Below are 14,637 nucleotides of genomic sequence, written 5' to 3' on the forward strand. Positions count from 1 at the left end.
TGCTGCCATTTTTGAAAACAGGGATGGACCTTGAGGGCATTATGCTAAGTAAAATAAGTCAGACAGAGGAAGACAAATACCATATGATTTCACTTATATGTGGAATATAAAAAAACAACAACCCCCAAACCAAAAGAAAACTGAACTCATAGATGCAGAGGACAGATTGGTGGTTTCCAGTGGTGGGAGCTGGGGGGTGGGCAAAATGGGTGACTGTGATCAAAAGATAGAAACTTCCAGTTCTCAGATAAATAAGTCCTGGGGATGTAGAACGTAGTGGCTATAGTTGACAATACTTTGTATATTTGAAAGTTGCTAAGAAAGTAAATCATGAAAGTTCTCATCATAAGAAAAAAAGTTGTAACTATGTGTGGTGACAGATGTTCACTAAACTTATTGTGGTGATCATTTCACAATATATATATATCAAATCACTGTTGCATACCTAAAACTAACACAATGTTAAATGTCAATTATATCTCAATAAAAAAATTAATTAATTTTAAAAACAATTCTAAACCCCTCAAGCCTGACTTTCAGGCCAGTCCCTTTCATGAATGCCCCCTGGTCTCCATTGCTTGGAGGATATCTGCAGCATTGGCCTTAAAACTCAGGGCCTGCCTTGGCTCACAGAGATAAGGGCTCCATAACCTCTTGGGGGGCTGCTCCCAGGAAGACAATCTTGTGTATAGGTGAAGGGGAACTGTGCCCCTGGGAAGAAATGATTCCAATGTTTCCATGTCTCACCTGGACTCCGGGGTCTGCTCCATTCCTTGCCTCAGCTGTACATGACCAGGTTCATCCACTAAGAAATAAGCATTATCATTACAACCAGTCTTTAAACTTATTAGCTTAACACAGATCAGGGCAAATGGTACCCTCCTCCCTTGAAAGATCTCAGTCTAGTCTCAGCAACCCTTTCTGGTTAATTCCAACTCAAGCAGGAGGTCCCAGCCCCCTGTCACAACATATCTTTTGCTATTCCCAGCACAACCAGGCAGTGGGAGGGATAGCTGAGGTCGACCAGCTGGCTGGGCCGGGAGGCTCGCTCTAAACTCAATGGGAGTAAGTTTAATGTACAGTGTGCTCAGCAGGTGTTCTTCAGTTCCCACGTGGATTTATGACTCCCACATAATCCTCTGCTTTATTAAGCTATTGGGAAAAAAATAAAATCTCTCTGCCAAGATCCTAAAGCAGCCTTGGCAGCCAGCAATATATAAAGGCAGTAATTGGAGGCAGGGGGGCCGGCAGCTTGGCTGGCCTCTGACAGACTGCTCGATAGATATCCTCAGGGGGAAACTGCCCCCTGGAATCAAGGGAGGGCAGAGGGCTGGGCTGGGCCCCATCTCGAGGGGCAAGGCGGCTCACCTCCATTTCTGTCAGGTAGAGTCCTTTTCCATCCTTGGAGAGGTTCTGGAAGACCTCTAAGGTAGAGAGGAGGAGAGGAATCAGCACAGGCCAATATAAAAGCCAAAGCCTCGGTGTAAAGTACTCTCCCTCTCCACGGGGGTGCTCGCCTGGTGTCTTCTCTTTCCAGCCAAACTCTGTACCTTGGGACAGCTCGGGGCTCAAGTCTTCAAATCAGTGCTCCAACTGCTCTTCCTCTTTGTCTCCCTGCACTGGGCATCTCCATACTTGGCCGTGGGAGATGTGGGCTTGTCTTAGGAAGTATTTCAGGGGCACGGTTTGGGGAATCTCCCTCGTCCAACTGAGGACTCCCTGGAGCAAGGTTTATGCCTCAGGCTCCTCATTCTCGAAATCTTAATTCCAAGCAATCTCAATGCCAATGGCCTAGCTCAGAGCGGTAGGGGTTACGGAGATGCCACGAGGCAGGAATGGTGTAAGGATTAGAGCAGAGGCCAGAGCCCATTGCTCCCTCAACCGTAGCAGCTCCACTTTGAGCTATTTTATAGCTTGGGGTTTCACACAAGATTGCATTTACAACAAAGGGGTATGCTGCTAAAAAGTGTCAAGCCTCTGGCCTACATAGCTGAGTTTCTGAAGCCTGGGGAAAGACCTCCTGCCCCCAGCCATTCACTGGTGTGTGCAATTCCTTCAGCAGAGACCCAGGTCATTCGCTCCATGACTAAAGAGTGGGTTGAAACTATAAACACAATCTGGAGAGGGACTCCATGATTCAGCCTTGACCCTGGAAGAAGCTCTGAATAAACAGGGTGAAGAGAGATGAGAGCCCTGGGACAGGGGAATCTCCTGAGGAGAAAAGTGTGCAGGAGAGGGGCTGGGGACACAAGCCAACAACACCACTATACAGGCCAATGTTGGTTCTATCTCTTGGGGCAACAGTTTCTCCGGCAGAATCCAGGCTACCCACTCCCCAGGCTGAAGCAGGAATGCAACCCTGGTCCTCTCCTGTGTTCCTGATCACTGTGAAGGTCTCCGGGATGTCCCCCAGGTGACACTTACTTGCCATGGCTTCCAGACGCATCAGAAAGCAGACCAGGCTGGGGAAGCTGACCCTGCCGGCTCTGTCGCTGTACCTGAGAGCCATGAGATCCAGCAGTTCACTGCTGACGGAGACCCCTGCAAGGAAGTCTGGGCCACAGGGGAGCCAGTGAGGAGGGAGGAGGCTGGGGGTGGGGCTGGTCTTCTGCCTCACAAGGCCTGTAAACCTGCTCAGAGGGCCCAGTGACCTCCCACCATTTCCTACCCAGCCTGGCTCGGTGGCCAGTCTCCTCCTCCTCTTTAGTGTTTTTTATGATCCTCTAGTTGCCTCTTTCTTGGTGGCAGCTGGGCCCCAACAACACTGTTCTGGAGTTTGGCCAGAGGCGAACTCAAGGTCCTCAGGACCCTGACTGCTCTGGGGATGCCTCAGCCTTCATAATCATCTGATAATCCCCATGTGAGATGGGAGCTGCCAGAACACCTTGGGTTTGCTCCCAACCCTGCCGCTAACCTCTCTCTACCAGTGACCTTGTAAAACCACCTTCCTCCCTTACCCATAACTACATGTGGGTCTCAGTGGGTATTGCTAGAGCGGGTCAGTGTGGTTCCTGAAAGAGGGAGATTCAGTCCTAAATCGATGATCCAGGGAAGAGACTGGTCCTCAGAAGGGAGACCACAACTTAGGAGGTAGCCTCAGGTGGGCAGGACAGAGGTGCCTTGTCCTTGGGTCTTGTCATCTTTAAAAAATTTTTTTAATTGATTTTTACAGAGAAAGAGAGAAACATCGATGTGACATAAATTGGCTACCTCTTACATGCAATGGGAATTGAACCAGCAACCTTTTAGTGCACAGGATGAAGCTCAACCAACTGAGCCACACCAGCCAGGGCTGGGTCTTGTCATCTTGCATGTCTAGTAATGAACTCCAAGGAGGTACCAACCACAGAGCTGACCTTTGAGCTCTGGTGAGCAAGTGAAAACCTATGAGCCAGCCCATCTATCAAGGGGATGAGCCCAGTTGTCTGTAGGCCCCACATAGCCAGAGCCTGTTTCTCCCACAGAGTTAATAAAATGTGGGTTTGGATGCCTATAAACAGGGCACGCACTCTCCGGCTGGACACACTCTGGCCCCCAAAGGCTGAGTCGAATTCCAACTATTCTCTTTCCTTCTTCCTTTTATTACTCTGGAGTAATTAGTGAGGTCCCTTAAAGATTTCATCTTTTCTGGCTCTTCAGAGATTCTCAAAGTGTCATCCCCAGACCAGGAGCTTGGCCTCACCTGGGAACTTGTTAGAAAAGTTCCCACCCTGGCCTTCCTGAATCAGAACCTTTGGGTGGGTGGTGAGCCCTTCCAGTCTCTGTTTTAACAAGTTCTCCAACTTGATGCACACCCAAGTTTGAGAACCCCAGCTCTCTGCTAGAAAGAACCAAGGGGCCCAGTGGGGTGTGGCTCAGCAGTTGAGTGTCAACCCAGGATCCAGGCGATCGGGGTTTGATTCCCGGTCAGGGCACATGCCCAGGTTGCGGGCTCGGGGACCTGCAGGAGGCAGCCGATTAATGACTCTCATCATTGGTGTTTCTATCTCTCTATCCCTCTCCTTTCCTCTCTATGAAATCAATAAAGATATGTTTAAAAAAAAAAAAAAAAAGAAAGAACCAAGGGGAGGAGACGCTAAAGTGGGCAGAAGCAGCCCACGTTTCCACCCTCTCTCCAGGCCAGGAACCGAGGCAGGGAACTATGAAGACTTGTAACCTGGGAGAATCCAATTTCATGTTTTACTAAGGAAGGTGCAGTCTCCCAAGTTAACCTTTTTGTGATCTATTTCCCTGTGGGACAGTGGAGATAATGGCTCTTGCCCTTCACAGTGCCAGAGTCGTGGAGACAGTTGAATGAGATGACCTGAGTACAGTCCTTGCTGAATTACAACACACTCCTGCACCCTAAGGTACTCCTGTCATTAGCCCAGGACTGGAAGCTCTTGCCTCCCTGAGGCAGAGATGGAGTTGATTTCATTCACCCCACACCCTCTCTGGAGAGGCATTAGCCTGCCTGTGGGTGTTTAACCCTGATCGCCCAGATGGAAGCATCTCCAAGGGGGCTTGGTTTCTGGTAGGGTTTCAATCACGTGGCGTTACTTTCTCACAATTAGAGATGTGTTGGGGAGAAAGGAAATTGGTACGTGAGAACTCAGGCGAAGGAAGACAGAGTGTGAGCCCAGAGCCTGGAGGCCCACAGAGGCCAGGGCAAAGCAGGGGAGTACAGGAAGCCGCAGCTCTGCTGGGTCCTGACCGCCTGCACCACCGCACCAGCCTTGCCTACAGCACACTAGGGGTGTGGACACACACACATACACCCCCCCACACCACCCTCCATCATCGCGGCTCAAAGGGCCCCTGTCTTACCTGTATCCCGTACGGCCCTCCACAAATCCAAGCTCAGGAAAACGCTGGAGCTCCTCCGGGAGTTCTGGAAAACACTCTGATACAGGAAAGAAGCAAGAAGGCCTTGTGAGTCCCAGTGCCCGCCTTGAAGAGGATGCCCTTGGGTAGAGGCAGGGCCCGGACATCCCTTTTCCATCCCTGGAGGTTCTTTCACTAAAACTCCAGTGGGCTCAGCTCAGAGGCAGCCCCGCTGAGGCCGGAGGTCGGGGAGACAGGGGTGGGCTCCGACCTCTAGCTGTGGGGCTGGGAGCTCCTCTCCTCCCCACCTTCCCCCTCAACCTGCTCTCTCCTCTCCCTCACCACCTCCACTGGGCTCCTGACACTCAGGCAGCTCTGCTCTGCTCTGCTCTGCTCTCCGGGGAGGGGCAGAGCTCTCTGAAGAGTTTGCACAGGGTCGCCCTTAAGACTTTACAACCAAATTGCCGGGTTTACTGCCAGCTGTGTCACCTTGGGCAAATTACTCAGTCTCTCCAGGCCTGTTTCCCCATCTGTAGCACAGGGCAAGTCACCTGGCTCCTCGGCTAGTTGCAGGGAGTAAATGAGCAGGTATTTACAAAGTGCTGGGGAGAGAGCCTTGCACCATAGTGAGTGTCAGAAACAGGGGGAGGGCTGTGTCCAGGACCGAGCACTGTCCAACAGCACCACAGCAACCCCAACACCTCAGCTTTGTACACAGTGGCTTCCCCTCACCCGGAGCTTTTCTGCCTCCCCCTGATGGGCACAATAACCCCGATTGTTGGCATACTTGGGAGGTGAGGAAACCGAGGCTCAGGCAGGGGAGTGACTGCCGTGGATTGAACACGCACGCCTCGTGGAGCTGACGGCGGGACTCCGATTTTGGCCTGTGCACAGTTGCCCACAGCAGCTGCTCCAAGGCCAAGCAGCCCCCAGCCGATGTGCGACAGAGGCGGACTTCAGGGACGATTATTGTGAAATAGCAGCTTAAGCACCCTTTCTGGCCTCGGCTGGCTTTTGGTGGGTGTAACCACCACACATAGAGTGTTCTCAACGAGGCAGTCCCTCGTTCACGCAGTAATTCTTTACTTCAGTCCTTTGTTCAGCATTTTGAGCAACTGCTGCATATTAGGCACTAAGGAAGCGCTGGGGAAGGAAGATGGCTATGAGGGAGCCCCTGCCCTGGAGGACCCCACAATCTAATGGGGGGGGCACGTCAGCCACCGCAGTGCCCTGTGAGAAACCAACTGACCCCAAGCCAGGGATTAGGCGGTACCTCCTGGGATAGCCACACGCAGGAACTTTATTTCCCTGTTGTGAGTTCACGTGTTAGGGGCTGACAGGAGAACTCTACGGGCCTTGGGGCCCAGCAAGACCCCAGGGGAGGGCCTTCAGGGCAGGTGTGTTTGAGTCAGACTCCCAGGGTGGTGGGCGCTGGCCAGCTGGGGGTGCGGGGAGGGAATACGAGGAGCCTGGTAGTTGGGCTCTGCAGGAGCGCCTGGGATGCGTGGAAGGGCCTCCCCTGGACCCTAAAGGAGGGTCGCAACTCGGAGGACCTCCTGCACAGCTCTGAGGAGGCCACATCTCTGGTTCTGACATATCCAACAGCACGTGGAGGGAAAGGGACTGTGGTGAACTAGCAGCCTGGGGACGTGGCCGTGGGCCAGGGCAGGAACGAGGCGGGCAAGGCCAGACGCTGGTTTTGGCCACAGTCCACAGTGATCCCTTTCACCTCCAGCCTCCGAGGGTGTTCCTCATCCTGCCATGCGCTGGGCATTGCCTTCTGGGGGCGCACGTACGTCTCCCCAAACACAACCAGAGTTCTCCTCGAGGGCCCGGGTGAGGCTCCTTTTCTTTCCTGCCCCTCAACCCTGGTGCAGGAGGGGCACCCGGTAATCTGCTAAATGGGATGGAACACGAGTGCTAGTCCAGAGCAAACACCCAGTACCTGGCAGCGGACAAGACGGCTCCACAGCCTCGGAAACTCCTCGTGGTCGAGCTGCCCATTCACTTTCAGCTGCCAGGAGTTAAGGGTTAACCAGTCCAGCGCGCAGTGAGCGGAGGGCCCCAGGTCCCACCGATGAGCCCTCCATCCATCAGCTAGTGACACGCTGGTCCAACATTACCCGGCTGGAGGCCTGGCCTCACGCCAGCGGGCTCCTGCTGCGTCTGAAAGGGACTGGCTTAGATTTATTTTACAAGGGAAAATGGAGAACTGGAAGGAGAGAAAGCCCTGCGGGGGGGTGGGGGGGGCAAAATCTCTTGCATCCAGGGGAAGAGATTGAACCCAAAACACAGCCTACACCAGCTGGAGTGGGAGGAGCCTGAGGGGATCCTGGCAACTCCTGAAGAAGCATGAGACGCGAACGTGGGCCAGGCGTGCACGTGAGCGGAAGGAAGGCGCTTCTGCGTGTTAAAGCAGCCCTAGCCCTAGCCCTAGCCCTAGCCCTGCTCCAGTGGTTGAGCTTTGTCCCATGTACCAAAAGGTCACTGTGGTTCGATTCCCAGCCAGGGCACATGCAGCAGGCAGCCGATCGATGTTTCTCTCCCTCTCCCTTCCTCTCTTTCTCTCCAAAATCAATAAAAACATATATTTTTAAAAAGCCAGCCCTAGTCATTGCATGCGATGGGTTTCCTGAGAAATAATGAGAAGAGAATGGGTCTCTGAGGACCTGGAGTGTGAGTAGCAGGAAGGGTAGAAAGCCCTGTCTGCTTTGCAGGGGACGTGACTGCCCTGGGGCTACCTGCCCCAGGCTGTGATTCATCTTTGAGGATGGGCAGTGTCTCCGAGTTATTCCAAACCACTGCTGGCCGAGAAAGGTCCTGATTTATGATCTCATCAAGAAGCTTCTTGTTTGACAATGACGGGCTTCAAAATCCCAATCAGGTTTTAAGATTGAGAGAGCGGGGATCTGTCTTCCTCCCAGGAGATGACCCACATGGAGGGAGGAGCTACCGGCAGCGGCTGGGGGCTATGCACCCAGGGAGCTAGTCTTTCCTGTTTGCCAGGAGATGGGGTCAGATGGCTCAGCAGAGAAAGGAGCCAGGATGGGAGTCAGGAGACCTGGGTTCGATTCCCAGCTCTGCGGCTTTGGCTATAGAAACTGGACAAGTCACTGGAGGGCCCACCCTGGTCTCCCATCAGCACATGGGGTACAACTGCTGCATAGACTGGATATTTCTCCAAAAGTTTCAGTGATTTGAGTAAGATATTTAAATAGTATTTAAATAGTGAAGGATCCTCCAGTGGCAGTGGCAAGGGAAGGGGTGGAATAGTTTATGTTTGTGCTACAAGGAGACAGAAATCAAGGCACAAATTCTGACTGTATGACCTGGGCAAATTACTTAACCTCTCTGAACCCCTCCTTCCACTGCATGATAATGGTTATCACAAAGGTTGTTACAAGAATTACAAAGAAAAAGTCATACATACTAGTTAGTTCTTGGCACCCAGTAGTTGCTTGATAGATGGTAACTATTGTATTGTCATTGTCGCTGTGGCTATTCTGGAGAGTTAGGGGGTTAGTCTAGAATCCACAGAAACCCAGGCCCTTTGATGAGCTCATAGAACCAAGAAGAGAAAATACTGAGAGGAAAGGGTTCTCTCACACCCTAATTAGACTCTTGGGGAAGCCCACAGAGCAGATGGGGAAGGGGTTGGAGATGACGGCGAAGGATACATCCATCAGAGCTACGATGCTCCGGCACTCATCCAAAGAGAACGCGTCTCCTGGAGGTCCTGAGATGGGGAAGAACAGGAGGGACTGAAATGCCAGGGAGGGTGACGTTGGGCTGGCTTGGCAGTGGGGATGATGTTGGGAGCAGGAGGTCCTTACCGTTCAGGAATTCCTGATTGAGAAGTTTCTGCAGCTGGGTGGCATCGATGCCTAGTCCCTGATCCAAATGAGAGAGGAATGCAGGGATTACTCAGTGCCCGGGAGCTGAGGGACACACCTGCCTGGCTCTGTAAAAGCACTTGGATTGCTAATGACAGTCCCCACCCAGCGCCCATCTCACCTTTGTCAGGAAGCCTTTCCTGATGTCTCCAGGCCACAGTGAGAACTCCTTTCCCAAACATCTGTGGTGCTGATTACTCCTGACATTTGTTACCTTGTGTGGGTACCTTGCATTTATCTCTTCATTCGTTACTGGACTGAAAGCAGTGTTTGCTTCCTCCCCGCCATGCTTTGCACTGGGGAGCCCCTCAGGAGAAGTACTGCTGAGTGAATCAATTCAGCCCGGCAGGTATGTTTGCCCATCTGCTTCCAGAAAGAGACTAAGAAAATATGACTATTGAGTGTGTGTGTGTGTGTGTGTGTGTGTGTGTGTGGTGGTGGTGAGAGATTAAAACGCTGGGAATCTGGGCTAAGAGAAGCTGCTCTAATTGAGCCCATTACTTAGCATTACTCTTCCCAGAGACTGAAGCAGAAAGTGGGAAGCAATTGGGGTTAAGGGGAGAGAAACACTTTCTGGCCTGAACCTCTGGAGGCGTTAAATGCATTCAGTTTTCTACTGGAGACACTGAGCGGCCTTATGGGCAGTGTCTTCCACGACGATTTTACAGAGAAGGGGAGCTGCTCTACATGCTGCCATTTCACATCTGCCTGGTCCACACTCAGGGGCCATGTGGCATCAACGCCCTGGAAAAGCTTTCACACGGGGGAGGAGTGGGCGTGAGGCCTCCCAGAGGTGGCTTTGCAGAGTGGCACTAGGTTTGGTGGAAGAAAGTGCCTCCTTGGGGTCTTCTGAGAACCAGCACCCCATAGATGACATTCTGGCTCCAGGGTTGGCCTCATCACACAGAACTGAAAGCAAAAACAATCCTGCAGCCTGTCCTCATGGGAGTACTTTAGCTAGAAGGATGTCCCCTCATGATGCCCTCAGAGAAACACATTCTGCCAGTGTCAGAAATTGGTTCTCATGTCATCCTTCCAACATCTCAGGTAAGACTGTACATTATGCCCACCATCAACTGAGTTTTTTTCTCAAAAGAATCATCACACCTTGCTTTGCAGAGCAGTTGACATGTTGGTGAGGCTCTCTAACCAACTAGGAGATAAGCAGCTTAGGGCATGGGTCGTATCTCCTTCCTTTTGCAGGTCTCCCAGGCTTCCAGGACCCTGACCTGACCTGGACCCTGGACCAGCCGCCACCAGAATGTTTGAGGAAAGGAGAATACAAATGGAGATGAAGTTTGCCTGAATAAATTCCCAAAGAATTGCACTGTTTCCACCACCTCAACATAAGATCCCCGAGAACCAACACTGCATCCCCACAGCTTAGCGTGGTACTTGAGTGTCCTAGACATTTGGGACATGTTGGCCAACTGAATAAATGATGGGTGGATGGACCTGGCTTGTCCCACTGTGTCCTTGCTGGCCCCCAGGCAGCCACTGGGCTATGGCACCATCCCCAGTACCATGGCCGATGAAGGTGACTCATGGTAGTGCCAGCAATACTACCTACCAGTATGTTAATTTAAGGCTAGTTAAATGGATACAAGAGATCAGGAGAGAGAACACAGTGAGTGCATGGACGAATATTTGGCTTTCAGCTTTTCTTGGAGAGCACAACCTCTGAGTAGAGCTTGCAGGTTTTGCAGAATAATGCTGGATTGGTCCTGCTCAAGGTGCCTGGGCGACGGATGAGAGGGTACTGGAGTCCAGACTGCATTCTACTTCCCGCTGTCTGGCACAAAGCTGCATTTGTGCTCATTTCTACAAAGTCCCCATATGGGCTCCAGTGACCCTCTATGAGAGACAGTTGGTTGTTGTTTGGAAAAGTTCTAATTTGGGAATCTGTACCATTTATCATCTTACAAATTATCATTTTTAATTCAGATGTGCAGGTGCATAAACCATGTTGTAGATTTTGCCACCTGCCCCTGAAGGAAGCTTGGTCTCAGGTACCCTAATCAGCTCCTACTGATCACCTTGGGGCAGTGACCTGAGCTTGGGCATCTGCTCCGGGGGGAAGCTAATCTGTCTTCATTCAATGCAAATTGATGGAGTACCTTCTCTGTGCCAAGGGCAATGATAGGTCTTGGGGACAAGGAATGCATATGATGTCATCCCTGCCTTCAGGAGCTCACAGACCGGGAGGATCATCTTGCATCAGGTGATGATGAATCATCCCAGATGTGGACCTGAATCCTAGGCCCATATTAATTTCAAGGTGGTTCAGACTGAGCTTCTCCTTGCAACCTGCACCCTGCATGCCAGCCACATTTTTCATTTCTCCTTCTGTTTTCCTCTGAGCCCAGGCTACCCGAATAATTTCCCTTTAGTCTGCCTCATGGTCACCACTGCCCCATTGGCCATCTGAATGCCTGGCATCCTTCCTGCCCTTGGGCTCTGCCTGGCCCTGGGCTGGCACCATGCACATGGTCATCTGTATCACTTTCCACACCAACATAATTATTAATGGTAAAAAGCCCATTGAGCAGAGCCCTTGGCAGCTGTTTTGATCCTGACAAGTCAAGGAGTTCTTTATAACAGTTTATAAAACCATTAAGAAAATCCCCTGTGTGCATAGGTGGCTTGCTTGGCAGGAAGAGCGCTGCTGGTGATTTCTGCAGCTGGCCATGTCCCGGGAGGAATGATGCCAACGTTGGTGGGAGCTTGCAGAGCAGGAGAAGGAAAGACTTCAAGGGGTGTCGCCAACTGCTTGTGTATAGATTTAAAAAGCACCCCCCCCCCCCCCATAATGAGGCCCTCCCTTTCCAAGCTCTACGTTTTATCCTGGTGTCTCCCAGGTGGGCCATCACTTCTCTCCAGGGTTTGGAAGTCAGATCAGTTCTGGAGACGTCCAGGGAACAAGGCTGATAAATACCCATCAAGTCATGTTTCCTCTCTGTGTCCTGATAAAAGCCTGGGAGAGATTCCCTTCCCTCTGGTCTCTCCATCACCAGTTCCCATGTTAAGTACTGTACCTGCCGAGCATATCTGTAGAAAATGCTTTGTTGAGAGCCATTTTCTGGAAGACTTGCCTGGATCAAAGGGAAAATAGCCAACATCAAATTTCTGGGGAAGGAGGGCACCAGTCTGGTTTAGCAAGGACACAAGAACCCCCCACCACCACCTGGTTCTGAGACAGGGCTTCATCCAGCAATCGGGTGAAACCTTTAGGGAAATAGGGAAAATGGAAGTTTGTGGAAAGAAGGTGGTTGGGTCCAGCCTGGCCTTGTAGACCTGGCCTTCTCCCCTCTGCCCTGACCCCCTGAGCCATCATTGGCCCATCATGGTGTCTCTGTTTTCATGGATCAGGGGTGAGGCAAGAAGGAAGGTGACAGAAGCTCCTGGGGATGGAATGTGGCCAACGAAACCTACCCATTACCTCGCAGTGCACCTACCTTCAGTGCTTGGAGACTGAAATTGCTGCCCATGTTCCTAGGAAATCAGGGGGATGGTGTGACAAGGATGACCAGCTCATTGTTCAAAGGAGGCTTGCACAGGGAGGGCACCCTAAGGGGCATTTATGCCAGTGGACAGCCCTCAGCACAGCAGGATGTGACATGGGCAACCATGACAGTTAGACAGGCAGGTGAGCATCCTGACCATGTGTCCAGTCTTTTGGGTCATCTGGTCCTTACCCATTTAGAAAGCGGTCCCTTTCACAGCAAGAGACGCATGTACAATAACCCCACTGCCAGGATGGCAGAAGAGCTTTGTCTCATGTCGCAATTCTCACTGGTGGCACGGTGGCTGTCTGGCACGCTGGACAGATAAGGTTCTACCCATACTCAGCCGTGAAGACTGCCACGATTATAGCGACGTATGCCTCGGGTCCAAGAGGGGGCGAGGTGCTCAGAGGGGTGTACATCTGTGGGTCCCACTCTTGCCCATGGACATGGCATTGAAGCCCCTCCACAATGGGTTTTAATAAAATCAGGTCAAATGTGTATTTAGGATCCCAGAGGTTCTTACCCGTCAGCATCTGGCATTTTCAGGAAGATCCGAAGCAAGAGCTCAACTGCTTTTCTGCACGCAGACACGGCGACCACGTAGGTCCCCAGGCTCAGCGTGAAGCACTTTGTGAGGTTGCGCTTGGTTTTGGTCACTATGCCCTTTTCAGCATTTCTGAAGTGGGAGAAAAAGGCCGATGGCAGCTTCTCCCGAAAGTGCTGAAACTAGAGGAGACACAGGGATGGTGAGAAAGGCCCCCTGGGGATGTGGCCCCGGCGCCAGGACAGACCCCTCTCCATGGACCGAAGCGAGCCCTAAAAAGGGAGACGGCGCTCACCCAAACTCTCCAAGTGCAAGAGGGTTTGGGCTGTTATTTATATAGATGCTAACACTACAATGAATGCAAAGAACTATGACAAAGGGTTTTACCTCATTAAACCTAACAGCATCCGGGGCCTCTGGGTTTACCTCTCTGCTTATATATGAAGAATTCCATGGAAACGAGTGAGATTGTTTTAACACTGGGTTACTCTGGGAGCCCCCAGAGCCCCTTCTGCCTGCACCTCTTGCGAGGCTCTCTCTGGATCGCAAAGCGCTGCAGTTGGGCTCCCGTCACTTCCTCCGTTTCATCTTCCCAGCAGAGCTCTGAAATTTCCTCTCATTGGAGTATAATAGGCCCCGGTCATTTTCCTTTCATTTCAATATTTTCTTAGAGATAGAACAATAAATATAACGCAGTTCCCATTACTGGATGTCACATACACATTACAAAATAAAAACCCTCACTAAATAAATTTCCCCAATACAGTGGAGCATGGGCATTCCATTTAGAATGGTTACGCTGCATGACATGATTATTTGTGAGCTCAGCCTTGGGGGAAAACAGGGAGAAAGGGAGAGGGTTTTTTTCTTCCAGGGGGCGGGGACAGAGCTGGGCTACAAGGTGAGGCAGGAGCTAGGCCACTGTCTCAGAAATGCAGCAGGGTTCTGGGTGGACTCTCCACAGTGATTCTGTTCACATTCACAGCAGCCCCAGTGGGTTTGGAGCCTGACTTGCTTGAGCCCTTCTGGCAAAAGTGATGATGAGATCAGTCTTCTCCAGAGAGTCAGCACTGTCCTGGTGCTGTGTGTGTGCGTGTGTGTGCACACATGTACGCGTGTGTGGGCATCGTGCCCCCTACAATCTAGAAGATAAGGTTTTTCCCTGCGTCCCTGCTCTCTTGCCCTCCTCCCTCCCCTGGACCTTCGTTGCCCTGCCCAGGCTCCTGATCCTGCAGAATTGACTTGCTCAATGGCAGCAAGAAGCGTAAGTGTGGGGCATGACTGGGGCTCTTGGTCCAGCGCTCAGAGGACCCAGCATCAAATCAACACAGGGCTAGTCACTAGTCACACACAGACCTGACCCTGTTGTTCAAGGGCTGGGGCTTGTGCCTTTTCCTGGATCAAGTCCCCATCCCTTTCTCCAGCTCTGGGAACTAGATCACTGACTTGTTCCTTGCACCTGAGCTTCCCTTGAAGCCTGTCCGGAAGTCCCACTTCTAGACCGGAGGTGCCAGGAGGTCAGGGATCAGAGTCATAGTCATAGGGATCAGAGTCCCCATCCTTACTGGTATTTTAAGCCACCTTTCACCAACACCAAGCCAGAATATCTACGGAGGATGCAATTTGGTTGTAAAAGAAGCTAGAGGGTGTGCCTTGAAGTTGGATTTGTATAGCATTTGTTGTGTTTGTGGTAGACTTGGGGGCTGACAAAGAATGCCTGAGACTAGAGATCTCCTCAAGGCACCCCTATTAGCCCTGCCTCTCATCTTAAATAAAGGAACTGGCTGCTGTGCCCGGCCAGCATGGCTCAGCGGCTGAGCATCGACCTGTGATCCAGGGGATCATGGTTTGATTCCCGGTCAGGGCACATGCCTGGGTTGTGGGTTCGATC

At 51.7% G+C, this 14,637-nt stretch overlaps 1 protein-coding gene across 1 annotated transcript in view; it reads right to left on the reverse strand.

The window, feature by feature from the left end:
* Positions 1 to 778: 778 nt before the first annotated feature.
* Positions 779 to 14,637, reverse strand: part of CAPN13 (calpain 13) — a gene marked incomplete at its 3' end in the record, with an annotated part of 44,410 nt that continues 30,551 nt past the window's right edge. The window contains exons 12-21 of the mRNA XM_081156413.1: positions 12,726 to 12,928; positions 12,152 to 12,188; positions 11,732 to 11,788; positions 8,637 to 8,694; positions 8,481 to 8,539; positions 6,749 to 6,817; positions 4,807 to 4,882; positions 2,425 to 2,553; positions 1,369 to 1,424; positions 779 to 805 (exon numbers count right to left, since the gene is read on the reverse strand). Of these exons, the coding sequence (XP_081012539.1) occupies positions 779 to 805; positions 1,369 to 1,424; positions 2,425 to 2,553; positions 4,807 to 4,882; positions 6,749 to 6,817; positions 8,481 to 8,539; positions 8,637 to 8,694; positions 11,732 to 11,788; positions 12,152 to 12,188; positions 12,726 to 12,928 (771 nt within the window). The remainder of the gene's footprint in view (positions 806 to 1,368; positions 1,425 to 2,424; positions 2,554 to 4,806; positions 4,883 to 6,748; positions 6,818 to 8,480; positions 8,540 to 8,636; positions 8,695 to 11,731; positions 11,789 to 12,151; positions 12,189 to 12,725; positions 12,929 to 14,637) is intronic.

Source organism: Miniopterus schreibersii (genome assembly GCF_964146895.1).
Source record: "Miniopterus schreibersii genome assembly, chromosome: 13".
Lineage (NCBI taxonomy): Eukaryota > Metazoa > Chordata > Mammalia > Chiroptera > Miniopteridae > Miniopterus > Miniopterus schreibersii.